Raw genomic sequence first — 21,805 nt, 5'->3', positions numbered from 1 at the left:
AGGGGACGTTGGACGGAAATGGCCCCCAACGCTGACCTGATGCTTCGTGATCGCCGTGAAGAAGCTTTTTGACGGGGAGATGTTTTACGTTTGGCCCTGGTCAGGCGAAGTGGTTTACATCGTACAGTACACTGCACACGATGAGACGATGGGATGAAGGGCAGAATGTAAAAGTTGTACAATGTCCGTACTAGGACATGGCCGACCGGATGGGACCACCGATACACAAGGTACCTCTTGAGTACCTAGATCGTACAGCGTTGTTCGTTCAGCATGCCCGGTGTCCAGACCACAATTAGGTGCTGATGTACTCTATTTCTGCTTGCCTGTGTACGATATATGATTGACATGGAAGGTGTAAACCGAGCAGCCCCACTTCCTTCTTGCCGTTAACTCATCTTCAACGGCGCGAACGTGCCTTCCTTCTTCATTTGAGCGGGCACTGACTGACTGACCACTGACCCGAGAGAAATCAATGGCAATGGAAGGTGGGAAGGCGTCGCTTTTCTGCTCTTCATGCGCTCGTGGCTTCTCCTCTCCTTCCACCTCACCCCCCCACACAAAACTCTCTTGGTCAACAACAGGGATGTACCTTCTAGAAGGACGCTGGAACGCCGGGCACACGGAACCCCCTTCTTGACGCAGACCACCCTGCAGATCCGTCCCGATTGGGCTTTTCTCTTCCTTGTGTCTCATGTAGGATAAAACACGTTGAAAACGCTTCTTTCTCTGCCTCCCCTCCCCCCCATTCCTCTCTGCTCTTTTGCGCTCGACGAACCGGCACACCGTTTCTCGTTGCCCTTTTGTCTCACCTCGAGGGCAATGGATTTTATGGTTGCAGCCTCAACGCAGTTTAAATGATCCAGTCTTCTCAGCCAAGCGACGCTTGGCCCTCGCTCCACCTTATGGATGGATACCCTTCGACGGGTAAATGACTGTTGACAGCCGCCCCCCCTCCCCACGGCCTCCAGATCTGCCAACGCTCTTCTTGCCTGGCTTGTCGAAAAGGGGGCCCTTCTTGCACTGTGAATCCTTCGTACAAGGATTCCCCGAGCCAATGACAGGGATGCACTCTCACACGTGGAATCAGTGTCCGAAGGTCCGCGGCGGCCGGTCTTTCGGTGATGTGCCGGAATGACTGGGATGAGGCACGGCATCCCTAATGATGTAGGTTGCATATTCGATGGGATCCAGGCCCAGTCCATTCAGCACGGAAGTCTTCGTCTGTACTGTACAGTCTGTACCTCCATACGCCCAAGTCCCCGACGCCTGCTGTTGGCCTTTGCGCCTAATAGAGTTCGGTTTCAAAATTGGTTCCTTCTCAAGAACCGCCTGGCGATCGAGTCATCTTCCTCACAATATCTGTACAGAACCCGTACCATTTCTTATTCTTTCCCCTCCCCATCAACCGCCCTTTAACCCTTTTTACCCGTGCGCTCATCACCGTCTTTCTTGACTGTCCGAACCTGCGCCTAGTTCGTTGTCGCACTCCCGCTTGTGCCAACTGCTCTGCTCTGGACGGACGAGAATCGAGAGCTGGGGTTCCTGGGCCTTTCACTGTAAAAGGAGTGTTGTTCGTGATCTCTACGGCGAGCCTCCCCGAAGACGCGACCCCCTGTCATTTTCCCCCACTGCTTCACACAGGATTACTTAAGTAATATAGTCGTATCGGTTTCGTACGATGTACGCCGAGTGGAAGCCCAGATCGAAGGGTCAGATTGCCCCATTGAGGACCGAGCAACGGCCGAGAATAGCCTTTGTTCATGGCCACAATTGGCAGCAAGGTCTGCCGTTCATCCAGACGGCGACGGCATCTGCTTTGCTGGTTGTGAGGGATCAAGCATAGCCCGATGCTTGGGCATAGAAGATGGCAAGAAAAACCGCTCGCCAATGGCTAGTCCGCTGACCGACGACCGACACCGTCATCTCCCGTCTTCCGTCGCCGAAATGAGCTGATCCACGGAGCATTCGTTCGGTAGTGCGGCATTTTCTTACCATGTGCCTCTCATTCCGGACATATCTCTCCCCGAAACCAGGCTTCACGTCATCGGATAGCAGTGCCGCAAGATCCAATTTCCATTCCCCCCCGTCTATTTCCCATATCTGTATCGCTGAGTTGTTGAAAAGACTCCAGTCATGTTGAAACAAAACAAGCAAGCACGCAAAAACCACCCCTCCCGGCCATACGCCGAGACCAACCGGTTTCACCGCGCCCTGTCCCCGTGGTCGTGGTCGTGGTCGTGGCCGTGGTCGTCTTACCACGCGGTGATGTCCTCCACTTCGGCCTCTCCAAAGGTGCTGCTCTTGGTCAACTGGCCGATACCGACCTCTTCGACCTCCTCGCCCTTCTTGTCCATGATGTCCGGCAGCGTCTGCTTCAAAAAGTCCAAGACATAGCGGTTCACCTGCTCGAACTGGAGCAGGAACGCGTCGTGGCCCTCGGGGCTGTCGATCCGCTCGAGCCTGGCGTCCTTGACGTGCTCCGCAATCTCTTCCTGCTCCGCAAACGTGAAGAGCCCGTCGCTCTCGATGCCCAGGACCAGGGTGGGCTGCTCGATCAACGCCAAGGCCTCAGCGATGGTCGCGGCACGGTCCCGGGACACGTCGTGGGTATCCAGCTTCCTTGTCATGGCGATGTAGCAATTGCTGTCGAAACGCTTGACGAACTTCTGACCCTGGTAACGCAGGTAGGACTGCGCCGAGAAATAGGTCGACGTCGGGAGCTTGTCACCCCCGGTCAGGCTTTCGGTCTGCGGGCCGTGGAATTGAGGGTCGAGCGCCTCGGTGACCGCCTCGGCCGTCGTGCTCTCTACCGGCGTCCTCGACGCGCTGCCCTGGCTGTTCTGACGCGACAGGCTGCCGCGCTTGACGTTGTGGCCGTCGTTGTGGATGTGGAAGTGCGCTTCCGACGGCGTGCTGGGTCTGGGCCTCTCGCGGATCGTTTGCCGTCTAGAAGGGTCGGGGATGTTGCGTCCGAACCGCGACTCAAACGAGTTGCGGCTGCGGTAGGTCAAGAGGGCAGACATGCGGGCGGCGCCGAGACCAGTCGACGGGGGGTCGTTAAAAGAGTAGTAGCCGTCGTCGTACTTCGGATCGGCGTAGATGCTCTGCCGTTGAGCCTCGCCCCAGCTGATCCCCCATGCGCTATGCCTGCTCGATGTTGCGATGGGCACGACGCATCGGATATACTCCTTGCCAAAATACGCCCATTCCAACACAAACATGCCGCCCAGTGACCCACCGATGACTGCGGCAACTTGCTTGACGCCCAAATCGTCCAAGAGGAGCTTGTGAAGGCTTAAAATTCGTCAGCTTTCTCAACAGTCTGAGCTACAAGAGGGGCCTCAACTCACTTGACATCGTCGCGGATTGTGGTCAAGGGAAACTCGGGGCCGTATCTGCCCTTCGACGGGTCTCCGTCCTTGGCAGTAACCGGACTCGCAGTGCCGTAGGGACTTCCCAAGGCGTTCATACAGACGATGAAGAACCGCGATGTGTCGAAAGCTCTGCCGGGCCCTCCGAGAAGGGGTCCCCACCAGTCACCGACATCAGCGCTGCCAGTCAAGGCATGGCATATGACCATGGCATTGTCGCCGTTGGGCGAGAGCTTGCCTCTTGTGGTGTATGCCACAGGCACGTTGTAAAGAGTAACACCGGATTCAAGGGTGAACTTGGGGATGACAGCGAATTGCTGCTCCGGAATCAAGGCAGCAAACGGGTTCTCAGGCTGCGTTTGGGTTCTTTCTTACAGGTATTCAGCAACCGGCCTTCTCATCTCATACGGAGGGGGGAAGGGAATGAGAGAGGGATAGCAATGTGTCATGTAATAAATGCAATGGGGTGAGGGAACAGCATTGCGAAATCAGCGAGCCACTCAGGTCAGACCTAAACAGACAGAGATTGCAATCGAGGTAGGCAAGATGAAAGAGAGATGTGTTTACACTCTGGGGCAAAACATCATACTGACCGTACTTCGGCTGAGCGCCGTTCTGTAAATTTTGTGCAGCCATTCCGATCTCGGAGTGAATGAGGGGCACTGTAGAGTTTGCAAGTTGAGGATAGCGCCGTGAACTCGATAATGCCAACAAGTTCCGAGGCCAGATAGAGCAAGGGCGAGGTTGCAGAAACTGGAGCCCCTCGGCGATGGCGAGATATGCGAGATGTATGAAGAATCTGGGGATTGGGCTTGCTCAGTGTGACTCTGTCTGACTGGTCGGGATGCCAAAGATTTGCGTCGAAAGTGGCGTAATTGCAGTTGTAGTAATAAATACATTAGTACTTGTTCCCACCCAGTCGTTGCTTTTTCGACAGCAAATCATTGGCTGCGCGGGGTTGCTTAATGAGTCAGCCGACAACCGGTCCTTTGGAAGGGACGTGGATAGTTGGCAGGTTCTTGGGACGGAAACTTCTACAACCACCCCCGTGCACTTGCAAGTAGCCGGTACATGCTGTCAACCGGTACGTATATAGGCCTCTATCCACACGCACCTCGCAGCCTTGTCTTTCGTGAGGCTGCTACCCGTTTGCAGTGGGTCTGAAGCTTTTAGATAGATGCAACTGCCTCTTCACGCGAAACACCATCCATCATCGTCGTCCTGTCGCCAACTCAAGCGAAATCACCAACCTTAGGGCGCAACCTCTTTCTGTAACCTCCTCGGCTCTACTTACTTCTGATCAAGTTTTTTTTTTCTTGGTCCAAACGATTGAACCGGCTATTTTTCATCCCCTTTGTGCGCGGCATTCTCTCTCGGAGCTACACGCGACGAGCTCCCCAAACCTCTCAAACCACCAGGTACCTACCTCTCTTTCCAGCCTTGCGCACGCTGGCAATTCGAGCTTCGCTGACTAGGATATTTCCAGGACGACTGTTTGATACAGAGCGCGCGTGTCTCCGATGATACCTTGAACAAACCCGCGACCGAGAGAGCACGATGCCTCCTAAGCGTAAGGCTCGTGGTGGTCTTGCTAGCGAAGGCAACAGACCCTCCCCCCATCGACCTGGAGATACGGCGCTGGGCCAACGCGATCGAGACTTTTCCGAGGGAGGAGGAAGAGGTGGTCGCGGAGGCAGGAACACTAGACGGAACGACCGTCGCGATTCCGCCCAAGGACAACTAGCACACTCTGGCAGCCAGTCCGCGAGCGCCTCCCGCGTTACCTCTCCGACTGTCCCCCGCCCCCCGCCCACCCCGTCGCAATCGCAACATCCTGCCCCGATGGCGATGGAGCCAGTGGCGTCTGCGCCGACGTCCCATGCGCCGTCCCCGGTACCCACAACCTATTGTTATGAACACATCACCGACGACGCGGTCGCTTCCTGGACAAGCGGCAGCAAACAGGCCTTGATCGACCATGGAATCAGCTCGAGGTTAGATGTGGACACCGAGGAGCTGACCACTATCTACCAAGAGTTCATTCATGCTGTTGTGGAGGGCCGATTGTCACCCGCCGACGCTGGCGCCTGCATGAAGGAGATTCTCGGCACTGAATCGCAAGAAATGATTAAGGACTCTTTCTCGTTCGAGCCGCACACCCTCTTTCTCGACACCTTGTCCATAATCTTTGACAACGATCGAGATCTCTTCAAGCCTCAACTTCGCGACTTCATACAAGCGACTGGTGTCTCGCCAGAACTTGTTCGCCAAACCCTCGACGCTCAGCTACTCCAGGACCTTGGCCTCATCAGGGAAACTTTTGTCAAGCTTGGGATTAGACGCGCGACCAATCTCTTGTACCGCCAAGCAAACTACAACCTGCTGCGTGAAGAAAGCGAAGGCTACTCTAAGTTGATGACTGAGCTTTTCACAACGAGCAGTGCAGAGCCCCCCTCGGCCGAAACAGCCCACGCAGCATTCGAACGTCTCAAGGGGCTTATCGGAACCTTTGACCTCGACGTCGGAAGGGTGCTCGATGTCACACTCGACGTCTTCGCTGCCGTCCTTATCAAGCAATTCCGCTTTTTCATCAAGCTTCTCCGCGTCAGCTCTTGGTGGCCTCGCAGCCAAACCTCGGCTGCATCCATTTACGCTGGCGGCTTACCTCCTTGGGCTCTCCCCGATCATTCCCATTGGATGACCAGCGAAGATGTCGAACTGGCGAACGCTGAACTGAGACGTCAACGAGATGCTGAATTCTGGGATCGTGCGCGCGAAGTCCACATTGATGCTTTCTTCCAGCTCGGAGGAAGACAAGTCACGGACGAGCATCTCAAGCTATTGGAGGTTTCCGAGTCCGCATCTGAGGCTGAAGTTAACGCCGCCTCTGCGTGGATGAAGGTCACGAAAACCCTCCCCCCCCAGGGAAACCGAACCGCCGCCCAGCTTCTTGGCTTCAAGCTGCGATTTTACGCCTCTGACGCCAGAGATCCTGACGACGTCTTGCCGGCAAACCTCCTTTACCTCGTCGCTCTTCTTGTCAAGGTTGGCTTCATGTCCTTAGTCGACATTTACCCCCACCTTTGGCCTCTCGACGACGAGATGGACACCATGAGGGAAAAGAAGATGAAGGAGCTCGAGGAAAAGGAAAAGCAAAGTCGACCCGGTGCCGCACAGAATGCTCTCCTTATGGCTGGTGCGTTGCCTGACGACACGGCGCCGCCACCCACAACGCGTACTCGAGACACTGCTGGAAAAACCGATGCCGATGCCAAAACTAACGTCGGAACGGACGAGAAGGACAAGCTACCGGAACCTATGGAGCAAAAGGCTGCATTACTCAACTGTCTGCTGACAATCGGCGCCATCCCCGAGTCCCTTTTCATCCTAGGTCGTTTCCCCTGGCTTCCCGAGGCCTACCCTGAGATCCTCGACCGGATACACCGCATCCTCAATCACAGTATTGAGAAGGTATTCAAGGAAAGCCGACCCACCGCTGTTGGAATGGCTGAATGCCCCGCAAAGTCCATCGCCGATGTAGACCAAGCCGGTGTTGCCAAAGGCACTATCAAGCTGGGAATCATACCGGTCAAGAAGTCCATGAGATGGCCATTTCCTGATGGGTATGACAGCAGAGACCAGCATTACAGATTCTACTGGGATGAATGGGCCGACAACGTTCCAGTCTGCCAAACGGTCGACGACGTCTTCACCCTGTGTGACACGTTCCTGAACCTCTCTGGCGTAAACATTGGCAAAGACCCTGCATTGCTTGCCAAGCTCGTCAGTATCGGAGCTAAAAGCCTGGCGGAGGATCACTCTCAACAAAATATGGACCGGTGGCAGGAACTCTTGCGTCGCATCCTAGTCCCTGCACTCAGCATGACGACTGCCAACGCCGCCGTTGTCAACTCTGTCTGGGATCTGCTCAAGCTCTATCCCGTTGCCACTCGATACTCCATCTACGCCGAATGGTTCGAGGGCCAAATCTCCCGACTGCCGGCGATGAAGGCTGCATTCACCCGCACACGTGTCGAAACCAGAGGCGTGATGAAGCGCATCTCTCTCACGAATCTCAGTGAAATGGCCAAGTCCTTAGCCAAGACCAGTTACTCCTCGCCCGGCATTGTCTTCAAGGAGGCGTTGGGCCAAATCGAGTCTTACGCCAACCTTATTGAGGCATTCGTCGAGTGTGCCAAGTACTTCACCGACCTGGCATACGACGTCCTCGTCTGGTCCCTGATGAGCTCTTTGGGTGGCCAGCGAAGTCGCACACAAGAGTCCTCCATCCTGCTGACCAGTAAATGGCTTCAAGCGCTTTCCAAGTTTGCCGGCAAAGTCTTTAAGCGGTACTCCATACTTGATCCAACCCCGATTCTCAAGTATGTCAATGATCAGCTCTTCCAAGGCAATTCGACCGACTTGATCATTCTCAAGGAGCTCGTGGCTTCCATGGGTGGCGTGGTCCAAGTTCTTGACTTCACAGACGACCAGATCTTGGCCATGTCGGGAGGCGAAGTGTTGCGGCGCCAGACGCTTCTCAGTCTCCAAGACAAGCGGTTTGAGTCAACTCGCAGCGCGAAGCGCTTGATGCAGTCACTTGTTGACTCGAACCTTGCCGGTCGCGTGCTCATCAACGTTGCGCAGTATCGACAGTCTGCCATCTACAAACTCCCGGACGACGAGGCACACATCAAATATATTGGTTCCGTCATCGACGACAGCCATCAGATCTTGGTTCAGTATCTCGACCTTTTGCGGACCAACTTGGAGCCTCATGAGTTCGACTCGCTGGTGCCCGCTATCACCCGTCTAATGGACGAGTTTGGCCTCGACGCAAGCTTGGCGTTCCTCATTGGCCGAGAGGGTGTTGCTCACAACATGTTCTCCAAGAGGCTCGACTCATCGTCAAACATCGCCGACTCAGACGGAGACGTTGCGATGGTCCAGAGTGCCACCGATGCGAAAGAGTCCACCGGCGAACCGAATGAGACGGAGGACAAGACAATGACGCCGGCGGAGATGCGAGAAAAGGCAAAGCAAGACTCCCTTCGCCAAATTCACGAGGCGCTTGAACCTATTGTCGAATCGATGCGGTCCATCTCTGCATCGTCTTCCTGGAGCAAGCTCAGTCCCGAGTTTTATGTTCTGTTTTGGGCGTTGCAGCTCGGCGACATCGAGGTGCCCGCTGCAAGCTACAACAGCGCCCACAAGAGGCTGTCAAATATGCAAAGAGATCTCAACAGAGATCGTTCAGACATGAGCCGCAGCGGCATCAATAAGAAGGAGGCCAAGAAAGCCGAACTCCTCAAGATCAGCAACGAGCTACCTAAGGAGGCAGACTCGCAGATGAAGCGAGCGCGAGTAGTGCGAGACTACATGACAGAGCACATGGCAACATGGTTCCCAGGCTCGGCGATTAAGTTAAACGGCATTTCGGACGCCATTCTCGAGCAATGCTTGCTTCCGCGGCTCGTACTCTCGGCTAGTGACGCAGAGTACTGCTACGTGCTGATCAAGAAGCTCCACACCTTTGGTGCACCCAACTTCCGGTTGAAGGCGTTGTATGATAGACTCTTCAACGTCAACCGGCTGCGGGCGATCATCTTCACCTGCACAGTCCGCGAGGCCGAGCACCTGGGCAGGTTTCTCAACTGCATCCTCAAAGATCTTGCCCGATGGCATCGCGACACGAACGTCTACGAGAGGGAGGCTGTCGGTAAGCGAAGCTTTCTTCTCGGGTTTGCCTCTGAGTTTGACGACAAGGGAAAGCCATCATCCTATCATGATCATGCGCAATTCCGAGATATTCTCTACGGATGGCACAACAAGCTCAACCTGGCGTTGAAGTCTTGCCTGGGTGGCATGGAGTGGATGCACATTCGCAACGCCATGACAGTGCTCAAGGCTGTTCTCGACTTCTTCCCGGCCGTGACGTTTATGGGCAACCAGTTCATCGAACAGCTCAAGACAATCACCGAGCGAGAAGCAGCATCGAAGACTGCATCCGCTGGAGGAGAGGGCCACCGTGTGGACCTTTCCGTGGCTGCCCAAGGCGCTCTGTCTGAGTTGCAAAGGAGGAAGGCAAAATGGGTATTGCCAGCCGGATTCCGGCCGAACATGGTGAGCGAAGTAAGCAACCATTTAACCAGGGAAACGCTAATGTCTTGAAGAACGGTCAAGCTCAAGGGAAGGCCAAGGATGGCGAGCCCAGCGGCGCAACAAATCTTCGCCCAACTGCGGTCGAGTTCAAGCCAGGAACATCCAAGTACGTCTGTTGTTCCAAGGACGTTCCCACGCATTTCAACTGACATTTCGTCTACAGGACCGCAACAGAACACGAAGACGGAGAAGTCAAGGACGGTAGAGATGCCGAGGCTCGGCCGGCAGCCCCGTCCGCGCCGGGCACGCTCACGCAAAAAGATCCCAACTTGCCTCCAAAGCCGTCGGCCTCACCGATAGAACCTGTCAAGGCCGGGCATACACGCGCTGACTTCGGCCCCAATGCCTCCAGCAAGCCCTCGACGCCTAAGCCGGCGGCTGCCGCCCCGGCACAGAGCAATATGAACCACCGGGATGTGCCCAAGTCGACTCCCACGCCCACAGGCCCGGACAGAAGCGCGCACAGTCTTCCTAAGCGACCGGACGTTCCTATCCCTGGTCATTACGGACGTAACCACTTCACGCCAGACGCCGCCCTACCGGAGCGACGAGACCAAAGAGAATCGCGAGAGCCACGCGGTCCCAGAGACACAAGGGAGCCTAGGGATTCCAGAGAACACCGGGACCCCCGAGATTCCTCGAGAGATCCCAGATTCCCTGAAGCTGCTAGACCTGAACGCAGTCGTGACTTCCCCAACCCAGACCGGCGTGGACCAGAGATTCCATCGAGGGAAACCGGCCGCTTGTCCGAAAAAGATTGGCCTGCCAGGCAAGACCCGCAGCTTCCCCGTCGCGACCATGGAGCTCATGAGCGTGACAGCCGCCCGCCTCGGGATAAGACAGCGCCGGTGAACGGCCGAACTGCCGAGGCTGGCAGGCTCTCGCGAGAACCCGTAAATGCCACGCCGCCACCGCAGTCAACCCAGCAGCCGGCCGAGGACCCCCCGGTAAACCCTGCCAGGCTGGCCCTTATCCAAGGAGAGCCAGACCGATCTAGCCGCTCGGAGCGACCACCTCGATCCTCAGAAGCAGACCGACGCAGTGGGCGGGCCTCACGCGGTCAGGAGCCACGTGGCCCAGATCAAGAGCGTGCCGACATCATCAACCCCGAGCGTGCTGCTTTGATGGGCGACTCACGGTCAGATCCGTTAGCACGTCCGGCGCGGGAAGAACACAGGGACCGAGGCGCCCCGCGAACTCATTCGCCCAGAAGAAGCGGACGGTTCAACCCAGACGCAACGGCTGATGCTGGCAGAGATGATAGACATGGCCGTACTCATCACTCTGAGCATCGTCCCTCTGGCAGAGATACACACGTCGTCGAGCCTCCCGCTTCCAACCCGCGAGCGGATCGCATTACGGAGAGGGAAGGTGAACGCTTCGGCCCAGATAAAAACAGAGAGGCTTTCCTCGGTTCCAGCCGAAACTCGGACCCCGACCACAGCCGGACCACTCAGCAGGATCAGAATTACGGACGATTGAACCCTATTCAGTCAGTTGTCACAAATGACGTTCCTCTGGGGCCTCGTGGTCGCGGCCGAGGGGCAGCCCGAGGTAGCCACATGGGCACACCTAACTCACGACCCGACCCATGGTTCCCCCCGAACACCGACAGCCCGACGCCCGAAGAGAGACACCCACCTACGGGCCCGGCTTCTGGTAGAGGACGTCGAAGCCAGTACGACCCAAGCGCATCCGTCAACTCGCCGTCTACGATGACGCCGACGCCAGCCGCTCACCCTGACCGTACACGTACCATGAACCCGGGTCCGACGAACTCACCCACGCCATCTTCTGGAGGCCCCACACTGGCCCCTGGGATCCATCCTGATCGACTGGCACAAATCGCACCGCCGCCGCCGCCTCCACCTCCAGGCCAACCACCAAGCCACTCTCGACCATCGCTGCCACCTATCAACACGCCTGACCGTGCCACCATAATCCAAGGTGGTAACAGTCGTACACCAACAGGGAGCTATCCAGGTTCAACAGAAGGTGCGCCTTCTGGGCCATCCTCAAACGACCGAGGGCGCAGCGGCGGCAGTCGCAGGCAGCTTGCTGGTATTAACAGCACGTTGCAACAAGCACAAGCCAACATGCCAGAGAGCAACAGGGGCACCAGCATTCGCGGGCGTGGAGCTCCGAGAGGTAGTATCGCTGGCTCTGATGCTCAAGTCCTCACGGGCGCATCGCCGGTATCTACGCCGACCCAGGAGCGTCCAGACCCGGTCCGCCAGGACAGAGGACAGGCCAACGGGGATGACCATCCGCGAAGTGAGCACGACCGCAGCCGACGCGAACACCGTTCGGAGCGCGGCAGACATTCGAGGCGAGGCAGCCGCGAGCGAGAGCGCAGCCCCGATCGCGAGAGAGAAGCCAAGGAACCGCGTGAACACAGGGACCGAAGGTCGGGGGCCCAAAGCCAGTCCAGCACCCGCGAGGAACGTGAGCCCCGGCGCTCTGGCCGAGAGCCCTCTAGCAGCACCAGAGACTCTCATGCCAACGCCCCTCACGTAAGCAGCCGTGAGCAGCGTCATCGCAGCGACCGCGGAGAAGGGGGACGCGGAGAGGGGGGTCCAGGTGGAAGGGGCGAAGACTGGGGCGCAAACGTGCGTGGCGCATCTAGAACTGGTCCGCGTGACGGAGGATTGAGGCCGACCGACGACCGACGGGAGCTGCGCGATGAGCGTGGCCGAAAGCGGAGGAGCGAAGACGCAGTTGGACTATCGAACGAACGCGAGAAGAGGCAAAGACGTTAGTATGGAGAGGCTTTGAAGCGCAAGCAGGAGCCAACAGCAGTCTACAAGAAGGAGAAATAATTCGGCAAAGAGAAAAAGTCGTGTTACTGCGCGGAATGGAAGGGAAAAAAAGAAGAGAAGAATATGCGATTGGTCAACACGACGACACGCGCATAGAATGGACGAGAAAGAGACCGCAATCCTCGACGAAAGAAGACACATTCATTATCGCTTTTTTACACTTGTTTCTATTGTCTACGAGTATTGCTATCATTTTGGGGGGTCTGCACAACTGTCTTGGTCGCCAGGGGAAAGACGGAATTTTCAAATTCAGATACACAAACCAATCCACTCAAGTGTCAAACACACACACAGACACACACAAGCACACACACAGCCTCGTTCACATCCATCTTCCACAACCATCTGGATCGCCAGGGAGAGGCGTCGGCGTCAAAACCAAGACAAGAGGATCGGATGATGACTCGACTTCCAACTCGTCTCGGATCTTCCCTAGGCATTGGCCCGGTACACAAGCCGCATTCGTAGTGACCCAATCCTTCGGCCCATGAAGCGATTACTATAATATGATACCCAAAGGCCTAGAGCCCCCCTATAAGCAAGAAAGAAGAAGAAAAAAAAGGGGGGGGGGCGTAGGTATCGTCGAAATGAGTAGACGGCAACTGTAAAATCACCCATCGAGATCGAAACAGCGCATTTCAAAAATCGGTGGGATTGGTAAACTTAAAGGTTTAAAGGAAAGGAAAGGAAAGGAAGGGGGGGGACGCATTGTATGATTATATGTGTTACCGATGAGAGCGGGTTGTCTCCCCCCGCCAGAGGCGACGAAACCAGGAAGAAGAAAAAAAGGGGGTGGGCGACGCCGAAAGAAGAAGCCCAGTCCACCACCCAATTCTTGAGAGCCCGAAACCCCCGTTCCGTCCCATCGTGATTGAAGGGGCTTTGCGTCCCGAGCCGAGGTGCGTGTTTCCTTGGGCGACAAGTGTGTGTAAAGAAGGACGTCGCCAGTTTTGCGATGGTCCCTCGAGGACGAGGACGACAGAGAAAAGGGAGGGGAGGATAGGGGAGAGTGACACTTTCTTAGACTGGTGTGGGGTTTTCAGTTCGTCTGACACCGACGGCAGGAGGGGAAATTGGTCGTGACGCCCCGTGAATGTCCAAGGGTTTCTGTCACTCGCTATATATGCATCTCCATCTCCAACGGCGAGCCCCCGTCCTCTTGCTCCTCGTCACAGAATCATTAGATCCTGAAAGGGAGTGGTGCCACTTGGACATGCTCCCAACATCACCACGAATACAGACCATGCATCGGGTTGGGAACGAATCAAATGGACTGCCGCACGTCATGAAGGGTAAAAACCGGTTTCATTCCCAATCAGCTAAAAAATGATGTGGTATCTCGTGAGAAATCAAAACGCCGTATCCCATGCATGCCAAATATCCAAAAACCAAATCGTCCAACACCTACGGCGCAAGGATCTCTTGCTGGATTCTTCATCACAAATGTGATGGAGCGCTGCCGCGCAACATGCTCATGTATCGACAAGCAAATAGGCCTTTCAAAAGGCCGTTCCGGGTCCAGGCTGCCCATGTGGCTGGTTTCCATGTGTCGGGCGTACTTGACCGGGGGCGCCGTTCATGGGTGACCCGAGGACGGGGCTTTCCGGCATCATGGCGACGGCGGCGGGGCTTTGCGGTGGTCCCCAGAGCGCCTCTCCGATCCGTTGCTGAGTCAGATCGCGTGGCCCCGATGTCGGGCTCGTCGTTGTGGGTGATGTCTTCTCCCAGTCGGCGTTCGAGCTCTGGTGAGCATGGTACATAGGTGCCATACCCGTCTCCTGGAAGCCGTGGTCTTGGTACGGCGAGATGGGCGACAAGGGCGACAATGGTGAGTGTGGCCGTTCTGGGCGGCGCGGTGGAGACATCTGGGAAGGGTTCGGCTGTGCGTGAGCGATGAGGCTGGCGCTCTCGTTGTCCAGGCGTGCGGGTCGAGGAGGTGGTCGCAAGGGCTGAAGATATGTGCTGCGACGGAACTCGTGAGCGATGGGGAGATGCTCGGTGCTCTTGAGGCCAGCGGGATGGTATGCGGTGTCGCCGCCCTTGTCGAGGTCATCCATGTCCAAGCTGGCGGCTGTCTTGTAGCTGGGGTCCTCCTTGCGGCGCTTGACACCGCAGAATAACCAGCGCATACCACGGCCAAACGCCTTGACGAAGTCCCAGAGGTTGAGGGCGTCTCCGATAGCGCGGAGACCCATCCAGCCGCCGCTGGGGGCAGAGTGGACGTTTTCGCGCAGAGAGGCGTTAAGATCGCGGGCGTCCGGGGCCGGGTAGAATGTGGCCTTGGCGCCGGGCACGTAGGGTGCGTAGGGGAAAGCCCAGAGATGGAGGAGGGCGAACAGAGACATTTCGAAACAGAGAAGAAGGGCAGGGATGCCGACTTTGATATCGGGATAGGCAAGGACTCTGTTCGGGTGGACGAGATCGAGCGTGGATGTGGCCAGAGAGATGCAAGTGACCTGCCAGAAAGAGAAGAAGACGACAAGTTTGATGGCAAGAACCTTGAGAAAGGGCGAGTGCTCCTTGAGAGGCTCCCGCATCTGTACGTAGAATTGAATGACGCAGTACATGGCGATTGTGACGGCCACGCAGTTGATGGAGATGACCTATGGATGTCAGCCAGGACCACGACGGGCCTCTTGGGGGAGCATATACGTACCCAGACGTGAGCGAAGACAGGGTTGTTGGAGCTCTCGCAGTAGCGGTGGAAGTACTGCGTGACAACGGCGGTGACAGTCATGGCAACGCGGATGAAGACATAATGGTAGACGCCGATCCAGATGACGTTGAACCACGTCAAACCGCTCTTGGGGGTACGCCAGGGGCCTCTCTGTCCTCCGCAGCACTTGGCGAACCAGCCGAGAGGCCAGACCCAAGGCTTGATGGGGTGAAGGTTGCGGAAGTAGTCCTTTTGGGTGTGGACGTCTGGGGCGAGGTAGTGACACATGAGCGAGAAGAAGGAGGCGATGGCGAAGGCTTCGTAGCAGTCGCTCATGAGCTGGAAGTAGACGGCGTGCCAGTAGAAATAGAGCTGCAGGAAAGACGAGGCAGCGTAGACGGGGACCATGAAAAGAATACGAATGATCTGGCGCTGCTCGCGGGGCTTCGTGTAGTTGATGGAGTGCATGAAGATGAGGTAGAAGGAAAGGCAGATGGCGATGATGGTGCAGGAGCCAGCGATGATGAGGGCCAGGTCATGGAAGGTCAACGGGCCGGCGATGAGAATCTCGGAGCCGGGGACAACTAGAAGGAGGTGGTCATGTTGTTAGCTTGCTTGGTTGCGTCTTGACGGGGTCACTGGCTGTGTGGTGGGAGGGTTTCGGGTGAGGGGGGGTTCGGGCAAGGTGACATACTTCTCATGTCCTCGAGCGTTGAGTTACACGTCAGGTTCATTGTGGCGGCGGCTTAGGACCCTTCCGAGGAGGGTCCTGTACGTTGGATGGTGTCGGAGAAGGAACCGAAGACTCGGTGTAGGTGACGGCTGGAAGAAGAAAGACACAAAGGCCCGATGTTGGTATGTGTGGACTATCAGAGGGGTGGTGGGTTGGGGTCGGGGCTCGGGGATATTGGACGATCGCCAAGACTAGTCTGCTGCAGGAACAGAGCGGGTGTCGGTCTTGGCGAGAGCTTGGTCGCCTCGTGGCTTTCGAGCTCGAATGTTTCGGGGGTGCGGTCACGCGTTCGCAACAGTGGACGGAGACGGATCCAGAGGGAAGAGATGCAACGGTCGGGTATATATGTCGAGACGCTCTCCTTTCTATTGTTTTGTCTTTCTTCCGCCTTCTACTCGGCTTCGATAAAGTAGCGTTTCTGCGTTTTGTAGAATTGTTCGGAAATGGTGGTTCGCGGGCCTCGTCCAATCGATGTCGTCCCCAGCACGCTCACGATCCTGCGCAGGGCGATCCTCCTCTCGAGGTTCCACGGGATACTGAGCCGGCCGCCGCGTGGTCGCAGCCGGTTTGCCGTCGTCTTCGTCTTTGTCGTCGTCCTCGCTGCCGGGTATCGTTTTGGTTTCGTCAGGGGGCCCGGCGCGCCAAGTTGCGGTGTGATGAACAGCGGATGTGGGCGTGCCCGGGCGCGAAAGAGAGAGGGGGGGGGAAGGTATAGATAGAACAGAATGCGCACCAAAGAAAGGAGAGGAAGAAAGAAAACAAAAATCGGAGCAGTGTGGCGGTCGTGGGTATGCAGAGGAGGAATGAAATGACGACAAAAATGCGAAAGCGGAGGGGAAAAGACTGACGACCACACCATGCTGACTGACAGCAGCAGAGCAAGGAGCAGGGGAAAGGGGCGGGCCAGCATCAGCATCCGGGGTTCGCCTACCCGGTCTTGCCAGGCCGTTTGACCAGTGGCTGTGCCAAGAGCCGCTACCTACTTACACTAACTTACCTAACTTCCCTACCTACCTCCCTACCGACCTAGGTATCCGTATACTATCCATGCTACATGTAGTGCGGTAGTGCTGTAATAGATGGCAGCGACCCGACGCCCTCTGAGATTGCAGGGCCGCCGCCGACGGCCACGTCCATTCAGCCAACGGGGAGATGCCTTCCAGGTCCTCTGGACCCAAACCATTTAAGAGAAAGGGCCAAAAGATAAACGCGTACTCTTTACGAGGCGCCATCTCGTTAATTACCATCCATGTTTTTTTCTCAAGATCCCGGCCGTAGGTGAGGCGGAGGAGTCCTCTGGGCTCCAACAAAAACCCCGAGGATGGATGTCTCGATGCGCTCCGCCTCGACTCCCTTCCCTTGGTGGGTTATCATGGGCCGTGGCCACACTCTTCTCTTTAGAGGGGGGGGGGGGGGGGGTTCCCTTACCCGCCCTTCTTGTTGTCCCCCTTACGGATGCAAGTAGTTTGATTTGTCTTTTTCTCCCTTCATCCATCCCGTCTTTCTGTGTGTTGATCAAACACCATGGCCCCCTTTTCAATGATGAGACGAACGCACAGAGCCCGAACGGAACTGATGATGGACAGATACGACGACGTCACAGGCCAACCCAGCCGACGGAAAAAGGCGCGTCCATGATTTACATACACTATAACACACAGGGGCACCAACGCGTCCTCCCACCTTCCCGCGCGCCGCAGCCTCGGCCGACACCGGGCTGAAGCTATTCCCGATTCCTCAGCCACCGTTTCCGCGAGGCCCCTCCCCTACATCCTATGTTGGGATTTTAGGTAGGGGCAAGGGGGAGGGAGGGAGGGCCATGCATCCCAGGACGGAACACGAGTCAAACGGGTCCCGCGGAACGCTCGTATTCCAAACGCAATCCCGCCTTTATAAATCATGGCCGCCATTGAGCATTCATCGCAAGAAGCAGGTTGTCGTCATTTTGTCGCGGCGTCAAAGGCACCAAGCAAACACCACCTTTTTTTTTGTCTCGTCCATGTCTTGATGTATACTGTCCCGTGCTCTTCCTGAAACAAGACCGTAGTACACACACAATCGCGCCAAGGTCTCGAGTTCATTTGATCACCAATTTCGAATCCTCCCCTTCCCCCCTCTAGCATATAAACAGCTTTGTTTCGAAACATGCGCCTTTCCGAAGGGGCACCCAACCATCAACATCTCATCAAGGGCGCCCGCAGGCTCCTGAACCGCACTCACGCTTGTTCTGCCCACATGCTAGATCCAACGCCCTCGATAACCCAGAACGCGCCGTGATTTGCCCTCACTTGTCCTCTCCCCCCCTCCTCCAATACCCCTATCTTCGCCTGGGAGAGGAATTGGGAGTGACTATTGTCACAAATCCAACTCACGATGCCAAACCAACAACTCGTTGTGGCATGTGCAACTACGCCGCGCTCCAACTAAGCAACTAGGAAACCACCGGCAACCACCCCAGAATAAAACGAGACCCGCGTTCCAGTTGCATCCACCCCCCCCCCCCCCCCCCCCCAAATGTCCATCATCAGATCATCTCCATCCTCCACTACGCTAAGCTTTGCCATCATTACGTCCGTCCCCTCCTGACCCCTAATCTAACGCAGAGGGTAAAATCTCTGCCAAATTACCACAACACAAACGTCTGCGGAATTGACATCAACCACGCACGCAACTAACCCGCTCACATCAACACGGGCAGCCTCCGTCCAACACTCGTTTAATCACTCCACATCAAAATGTTGCGATCGACCCCCCCCCCCCCCCCACGCCCGTCCATATTGCACATCTTCCCCATTCGCGCCCTGTCCGTGCTGCTTCCGACTTTACTACCTTCTGCTCTGTCGCCCTTCTTCATCGCTAGTTACCAGCCGTCCATTAGTGGGTAAGCCGCTGTCGCCGGCGCACTCGCCCTCGTCGCAATGCCCCAGTTGAAACATCCATCCCTCCTACTCGAGTCTTGAATCTGAGATTGTACCGCGATCCGAGTTCGCACCGGCAATAAGTGGTAATTTTCTGCAACAGAGGCCGTCTTTGCACAAAGCTGACCCCGTCATCGGTCACGCATGCCATGTGGAAGTGCCATGAAACGCCTGTACGCGTTTGTTTGTCATTATGATTCTCGCAACTACGTAGCTAAGAAACCCTTCTTCTTTTTCTCGCCAGCCAGCAGTCATCGTTCAAAGTCCAACGTTGAACTGCCCCAAGCACTGTCCAAGCACTGTGTGGTTGGCTTCACAGCTTGTTGTCCAGCCAGTGCCAATCGTTCGACTCAGCTCGATCAGTTCCGTCCTACCTCCGACGTCCTTTGCTTAACCCCAAGACGTGTCATGGAAGCATCGTCACCCACGCATAGTGTTCTGTGGACGGCAAGTCTTGTTAGATTGTTACCGGTTGTAACACCCCCCCCCAATCTCAACGATCCTGCCAAGTCTGGTCGTCCAAGCCGATCCTCTGCTGCTCCACAAGACCTCGGTATGTGTGTATGTACAGTTGCCGTTCAACATCATACCCTTGGGCTCGTCATCGGGCCTCAGCCCGGAGTGCAGAGCCATTTCGTCGATGCTCACTCGGCTCGGCTTCGTAATGCTGTGTCCACGTCTGTCCACGCGATTGGCTTGCGCTGTCGCCGTTACCCGACCTGCGAACTGAATAGGAGATATGCGGAATCGAAATTATGGCCGCCTCTTGGCCGGCGCCCTTATGTTGCTCGTGTGATTTGTTCGTGTTCGTGATCTGAGGCCTGTTGCTCATGGTGTGTATTGATGCTGATGCCGCCCCGTCTTCTCCAAAGGAAACTCTCCATGCCCGATGTTGTCGCAAGGACCTCCCACTCATCCAATGCCCTCCGCATGCAGTGTCTTGTGAAGTGGAAATTGAAACGCCGACCTGGTATCTCAAAAGCGCAATACAAAGACGAAAATTTGTACCGGGACCGGTTTCGTGTACGTCGTTAACGATGATATGTCTCGTCATCTTGGTCCGCCCAATGCCACTTTCACCGTTCATTCGGGATCAGGGTTGGTCGCTCGCAAAACCGGTTGGTGAACCTTGCGGGAGTAATCTTGGTCGTCGCGTAGGGTGTTGATACTCTCCGCGCTCTTGTTGCGCACGTACAAGCCTCTCGGGAGGGGGTCCAGGCGAGGATCATGCGCCAGCAGTCGGCTTCTTCGTTGCTCGGTGGTTGTGTCGGGGTCCCAACGTCCTCCGTCGACGGTCACAACCATCTCGGGATTGCGTGGCGATCCCGACATGCCGGCCGAGCTGCCCCGATGGCTGGGCACGTCGTACTTGTCGTTCTCGTTCTGGCGTTGCTTCCGTCGTCTGAAAAACAGGAAGAGTCCTATCCCGGCCAGGGCCACGACAGCACCAATAACACCCACGACAATTCCAACGACAGCGCCGGTGCTCGGTCCGTTCGACGTCGATTGATCCGAAGGGGCCAATTCTGAGGCGCCTGTTGCAACGTCGTTTCCTGTGGCAGTTGGCGTGACGGTGACGGTACGTACGGTTCCGTCGGCTGTAACTGTCTGGACAGTCGTTCTAGGCTTGCTCGATGTCTGGAATCCGAGTCAGCATCCACCCTATAGCGATACACCCCGTCATTTTATCAAATGTTGGTCATGGGCCACGGCATATTTGTTTGGACTGATTGCATACAGATGTTGTGGAAGATGTTGTCGCCGTTTCAGACTCGGACGATGCTGGTTTCTGAACGATCTCAGTTTTTGTTATGACGGTTTGAACAGTAGTTGCAGGCGGGGCCGGGGGGGCCTGGATTCCAGACGATTAGGCCAATGCATCGCACGTTGTCAAGGTGAGATGTTGCGGTCTGAGGGCAGGAGGGGGCTGGATCAAGCCGGGGGAATCACGCAGAATCACGCCATGAATTCACCAACGATGGCCGTAGGATGGGGAAACTCACTGCTGTTGAGGATGGTACTTTGGACGACGTTGTAGCGCCTCCACTGCCGCCTCCGCTGCCTGCGGTGCTGACGGGCGTCTTAGCAAGGGTCAGATAGCCAAAGTAGTTCGGTCTTGAGCCGCAGCGCTCAACGTCGTAGCCAGGGCAAATGTCGTTGCACTTGTCACTGATTTCCGCTTCCGTTGACGGGGCCGGCGCAACATCCGAACACCAGCACGACTGCCACTGCACGATGGCAAAAGCATAGTTCTTATCTCGGCAGAAGTCTTGGCAAAGTCCGTTCGTCTGCCAGGTACTAAGATCTGGGGCAACACGTCAGCACCCAAGTCGACTCGCGGTTGCTCATGAGGTCGGCACTGGCGTTATGGCCGGGTATCCTGACTATCCAGGGCCGTACCAGAGCCACCAGGCTTCTCGGGGAGGTGTCTTGACGTACTTGCACTCATAGAGGCCGTGTTTTGGCTGGAGCAAAGTGTTTGCTGTAATTGTCGAGGCAGGAGGAAGTCGGCCTCGGGTACGGCTTGGGCAATTTTCGCCATTGGCAAGAGAGCGAGGGCGAGGATGCCCATGCACCTCGTAGCTCGTTCAATAGATGATAGCATGATGGCTACGTGTCCGTGAGCGGATCTTATCGAGAGTATCTTGGTCAGCGTTCGTATCCAGACTGTGGGGGGTAGAAAGTGCTTTTGAGGTTCAAAGAACCTTGGATCCATTGGAGGGGACAACTCTGGGAGCTTTGCACTCACTCTTCCTGCAGTCAGGCCCTTCACAAGGAGGACATCTGACGTCTGTCTGGACTGGTGGACGTCGGAAGGGAAGGTTAAAATACAAGGTCCTCCGAGAAAACCAAGATGTTGTACACCTGTCCTACACGACCAAGCAGGCGGACGGGGAACCGCAGGAGAGTCGACGCAGACGCGAGGACGGGGCGTTCGTGAGATATGTGCTCCAGAGCAGGCGGGGGGGAGAGGAAGAGGATCTCGTTCCTTGATCGTTCGTTCCGAGAGAGAAGGGCCGCGACGAGGACAAAAAGGTGTCGACTCGAATGAAAGAGCTCGAAAGAGAGCAAAGGGCGCGGTGAAGAGGGAAGATGGAAGAAGATTGAGAGAGAGAGACCGGGCCGGTCGTGGCGTTGGTACC

At 56.3% G+C, this 21,805-nt stretch overlaps 4 protein-coding genes across 4 annotated transcripts; 1 reads left to right on the top strand and 3 right to left on the bottom strand.

Moving 5' to 3' along the window:
* Positions 1 to 1,422: 1,422 nt before the first annotated feature.
* Positions 1,423 to 4,273, bottom strand: CDEST_08623 (Putative alpha/beta hydrolase-1, homoserine/serine acetyltransferase MetX; the record flags this gene model as incomplete). The annotated part of the gene is made up of 3 exons (XM_062924782.1): positions 1,423 to 3,297; positions 3,354 to 3,744; positions 3,964 to 4,273. 3 exons carry the CDS (start codon positions 4,271 to 4,273, stop codon positions 2,256 to 2,258), a joined length of 1,743 nt encoding a protein of 580 aa, XP_062780833.1. The 3' UTR covers positions 1,423 to 2,255.
* Positions 4,274 to 4,860: 587 nt separating this feature from the next.
* On the top strand, positions 4,861 to 12,298 carry CDEST_08622 (Putative THO complex, subunitTHOC2, THO complex subunit 2 domain-containing protein). The gene is made up of 3 exons (XM_062924781.1): positions 4,861 to 9,497; positions 9,548 to 9,642; positions 9,700 to 12,298. Exons 1-3 carry the CDS (start codon positions 4,932 to 4,934, stop codon positions 12,293 to 12,295), a joined length of 7,257 nt encoding a protein of 2,418 aa, XP_062780832.1. The 5' UTR covers positions 4,861 to 4,931; the 3' UTR covers positions 12,296 to 12,298.
* Position 12,299: 1 nt separating this feature from the next.
* On the bottom strand, positions 12,300 to 16,563 carry CDEST_08621 (Putative organic solute transporter subunit alpha/Transmembrane protein). Its single transcript, XM_062924780.1, has 3 exons — positions 15,706 to 16,563; positions 15,012 to 15,595; positions 12,300 to 14,958 (listed from the first exon to the last, which is right to left on the bottom strand). The coding sequence occupies exons 1-3, from the start codon at positions 15,743 to 15,745 to the stop codon at positions 13,855 to 13,857; spliced, it is 1,728 nt and encodes a 575-aa protein (XP_062780831.1). The 5' UTR covers positions 15,746 to 16,563; the 3' UTR covers positions 12,300 to 13,854.
* A 2,261-nt stretch (positions 16,564 to 18,824) lies between these two features.
* CDEST_08620 (Putative carbohydrate-binding WSC) lies at positions 18,825 to 21,804 on the bottom strand. Its single transcript, XM_062924779.1, has 5 exons — positions 21,412 to 21,804; positions 21,102 to 21,292; positions 20,666 to 20,967; positions 20,401 to 20,451; positions 18,825 to 20,300 (listed from the first exon to the last, which is right to left on the bottom strand). The coding sequence occupies exons 2-5, from the start codon at positions 21,265 to 21,267 to the stop codon at positions 19,746 to 19,748; spliced, it is 1,074 nt and encodes a 357-aa protein (XP_062780830.1). The 5' UTR covers positions 21,268 to 21,292; positions 21,412 to 21,804; the 3' UTR covers positions 18,825 to 19,745.
* Between the last annotated feature and the right edge of the window lies 1 nt (position 21,805).

Source organism: Colletotrichum destructivum, chromosome 5, assembly GCF_034447905.1.
Source record: "Colletotrichum destructivum chromosome 5, complete sequence".
NCBI lineage: Eukaryota > Fungi > Ascomycota > Sordariomycetes > Glomerellales > Glomerellaceae > Colletotrichum > Colletotrichum destructivum.
This window is presented reverse-complemented; position numbering and strand designations above follow the sequence as displayed.